The sequence below is a fragment of the Lagenorhynchus albirostris genome, chromosome 5 (genome assembly GCF_949774975.1).
Source record: "Lagenorhynchus albirostris chromosome 5, mLagAlb1.1, whole genome shotgun sequence".
NCBI classification, from domain to species: domain Eukaryota; kingdom Metazoa; phylum Chordata; class Mammalia; order Artiodactyla; family Delphinidae; genus Lagenorhynchus; species Lagenorhynchus albirostris.
Genome location: NC_083099.1, coordinates 93659342 through 93662576, shown reverse-complemented (window position 1 = coordinate 93662576; position 3235 = coordinate 93659342). Strand labels below are relative to the sequence as shown.

Genomic DNA, 3235 nt, shown 5'->3' with positions numbered 1-3235 from the left:
CACAGTTATGGAGTGGTCAAAATAGTGTAATTTAATCACCCTACATAGGGGAATGTATTGGAGACAGATGAAAGATAAGACATTTAAATGACTGAGCACCCGGAAGCTGCCCATTCCGCCAGCTTGCCGGCACCTGGAGTCCACGCTACTGGACTAAGGACACCTGCGTGTCTTCCACGCTCTCCCCGCCGGCCCGTCACCCCTGCCTCGCGCCCGATGGTGAGCAGTGTGTTGTGCCGCTGTGTGGCTTCCCCACTGCCGGACGCCGCAGCCACCGCCTAGCCGTCCGCCTCATCGCCAGCGTCTGTGGACCCTTGCAGCGGCACCGTCTGCGGGGGACCGGACCACCGGCTGCGCCTTTGGAGCCTTTTCCAGACTCTCGAAGTCAACCGCGAAGGCCGCCTGTGTGTCAACGACCTGACCATGGGACTTCGGCTCCTGGGACTGCACCGCACAGAGGGCGAGATCCGGAAAATTGTACAAGCTGGCGACAAAGACCTCGATGGGCAACTAGACTTTGAAGAGTTTGCCCATTATTGCCAAGATCACGAGAAGAAACTGAGGCTGGTATTCAAGAGTTTGGACAAGAAGAATGATGGATGGATCGACGCGCAGGAGATCATGCAGTCCCTGCGGGACCTGGGAGTCAAGATATCTGAACAGCAGGCAGAAAAAATCCTCAAGAGCATGGACAAGAACGGTACGACGACCATCGACTGGAACGAGTGGCGAGACTATCGCCTCCTGCATCCCGTGGAAAACATCCCTGAGATCATCCTGTACTGGAAGCATTCCACGATCTTTGATATGGGTGAGAATCTGACGGTCCCCGATGAGTTCACGGCGGAGGAGAGGCAGACAGGGATGTGGTGGAGACACCTGGTGGCTGGCGGTGGGGCGGGGGCTGTATCGAGAACCTGCACGGCTCCCTTGGACAGACTCAAGGTGCTCATGCAGGTCCACACCTCCCGCAGGAACAACATGTGCATCGTGGGTGGCTTCACCCAGATGATTCGAGCAGGAGGGGCCAAATCACTCTGGCGGGGCAACGGCATCAACGTCCTCAAAACTGCCCCCGAGTCGGCCATCAAGTTCATGGCCTATGACGCAGATCAAGTGTCTCATTCGGAGTGACCAAGAGACTCTGAAGATTCGCGAGAGGCTTGTGGCAGGGTCCTTGGCAGGGGCCATCGCCCAGAGCAGCAGCTACCCGATGGAGGTCTTGAAGACCCGCATGGCCCTGCGCAACACAGGCCAGTACTCGGGCATGCTGGACTGTGCCAGGAAGATCCTAGCCAGAGAGGGCATGGCCGCCTTCTACAAAGGCTATGTTCCCAACATGCTGGGGATCATCCCCTACGCTGGGATAGACCTGGCCGTCTACGACATGCTCAAGAATGCCTGGCTGCAGTGCTATGCAGTGAACAGCGCACACCCCAGAGTGTTTGTGCTCCTGCCCTGTGGCACCGTGTCCAGCGCCTGTGGCCAGCTGGCCAGCTACCCACTGGCCCTGGTCAGGACCCGGATGCAGGCCCAAGCCTCCATTGAGGGCTCTCCGGAGGTGACCATGATCAGCCTCTTCAAACAGATTCTGTGGACAAAGGGGGCCTTTGACCTGTACTGGGGGCTGGCCCCCAACTTCAGGAAGGTGATTCCGGCCGTGAGCATCAGCTACATGGTGTACGAGAACCTGAAGATCACCCTAGGCGTGCAGTCGCAGTGACGGGAGGGAGGCCAGCCTGCCCACGGACTCGCTGATCCTGGGCCTGCAGCCCCGGGGTGTGTAGCCATCTCATTCTGTGAATGTGCCAACACTGAGCTGACTTAAGCCAAGCTGTGAAAACCCTATAGGATGCACCTGCAAGGGTGGGGGCAGAGCCGGCAGGCCCACGGTGTTTGTCCTGCTGACCCTGGCTGACCCTCGTGTCCGTCCCAGGGAAGACCTATGGGTGTTCCTCAGGGTCCAGGGCTCAGCAGAACACAGGCTCGCACGTGTGGGGACAGGACGTTTCCTGTGGTGCCTGCCGAATAGCTGGGCTGGGAAGCTGGCTTAGTTCTTCCATCACGACCTCGCAGCCAGACCATTGGCGCAGGGCACCTTCGGGCCCACCTTGCTTCCTTCCTTGCTGCTGTTTTAAATGGTAGGAGGAGGGCCCGCAGCCCACTCCCCACGCTGCTCCTCTCCGCTCAGTCCATGGGGAAGGGTAATTCTACCCGACCTCAGCCTGACTTCCCAACTGGCAGCGCAGCCACTGGCAGGGAAGAGGGAGGAGTCTGGCTTCTGAGCTGCCCTGCAGATGGGCACCTGGATCCCCGTGTGCACGACGAGGGCAAGGCTGCCTGGCATCCTGGCGCATGGCTTCATGGGTCCTGGGACCCAGAGGGCCTCTGCTGCCTGCTGCTGGGGGCTCTTGGGGCTCTGAGCTGGCCCCGGCCTCTGTCAGGACTGGCACCAGCTCAGAACTGACTCCCTCTCCCTCCCCGCTGGCATGAGGGCAGTGGGCATTGTGTTGAAGCAAGAAGGGCAGTTTCTGCCCTGAGTCTGCACGCCCTGGTGAGAGAAGGAAAAGGTGTTCAAGGCCTTAATTATGTATTGTTGGAAAAGACAAGCTGGACAAATGTACAAGTTCTGTTCTTCCAGAGGGAAGACAAAGAGAGCCAATGGCTTGGCCGACTGCATTAAAGTCTGTTTCTGACACCCTGGGGATTCGTGTCCAATCCCAACTGGGGCAAAGTGGGACCAGCCTCACATTCCAGTGATGCAACGTATCACGCTGCTTGGAGCCTATTTATTTCGTATTTATTTGAACAGAGTTACGTCCTAACTATTTTTATAGATTTGCTTAATTAATAGCCTGTCATTTTCAAGTTCATTTTTTACTCATATTAATGTTCCTGGTTGACTGCACCTTCCCATCACCTGTGAGGTGAGGAGGGGGCCGTGGGAGTGACCCTTCTTGATGCTGCATCGTGTCTGTCCAAAGAAATTCCTCTCGGAACTGGTGACAGAAGAAAGGCCAGAAGGCAGAAGGGCCCTGATCATGGAGAGACAGTCCTTTGGCGGGTCAGGGCAGGACCAGCACCTAGGAAGCCTTAGGATCTGAGTGTTTGATCAGGCGGCAGGAAGAGTGGGGGAAATCTCAACCCTGTTGAAGATGGAAGTCCAAATCATTTCTTGGACTGGGAGAGATTTCTTTATTTTTTTTGAAGGGCAACGAAGTGAGGTGCCTATCAC

At 56.9% G+C, this 3235-nt stretch overlaps 1 protein-coding gene across 1 annotated transcript; it reads left to right on the top strand.

Annotated features, from left to right (window-relative positions):
* The first annotated feature begins 216 nt into the window (after positions 1-216).
* LOC132520628 (calcium-binding mitochondrial carrier protein SCaMC-2-like) lies at positions 217-1804 on the top strand. Its single transcript, XM_060149367.1, is given in 2 exon segments — positions 217-1107; positions 1109-1804. Coding segments are annotated over 2 exon segments (1506 nt in total). The 3' UTR covers positions 1724-1804.
* Positions 1805-3235: the final 1431 nt, after the last annotated feature.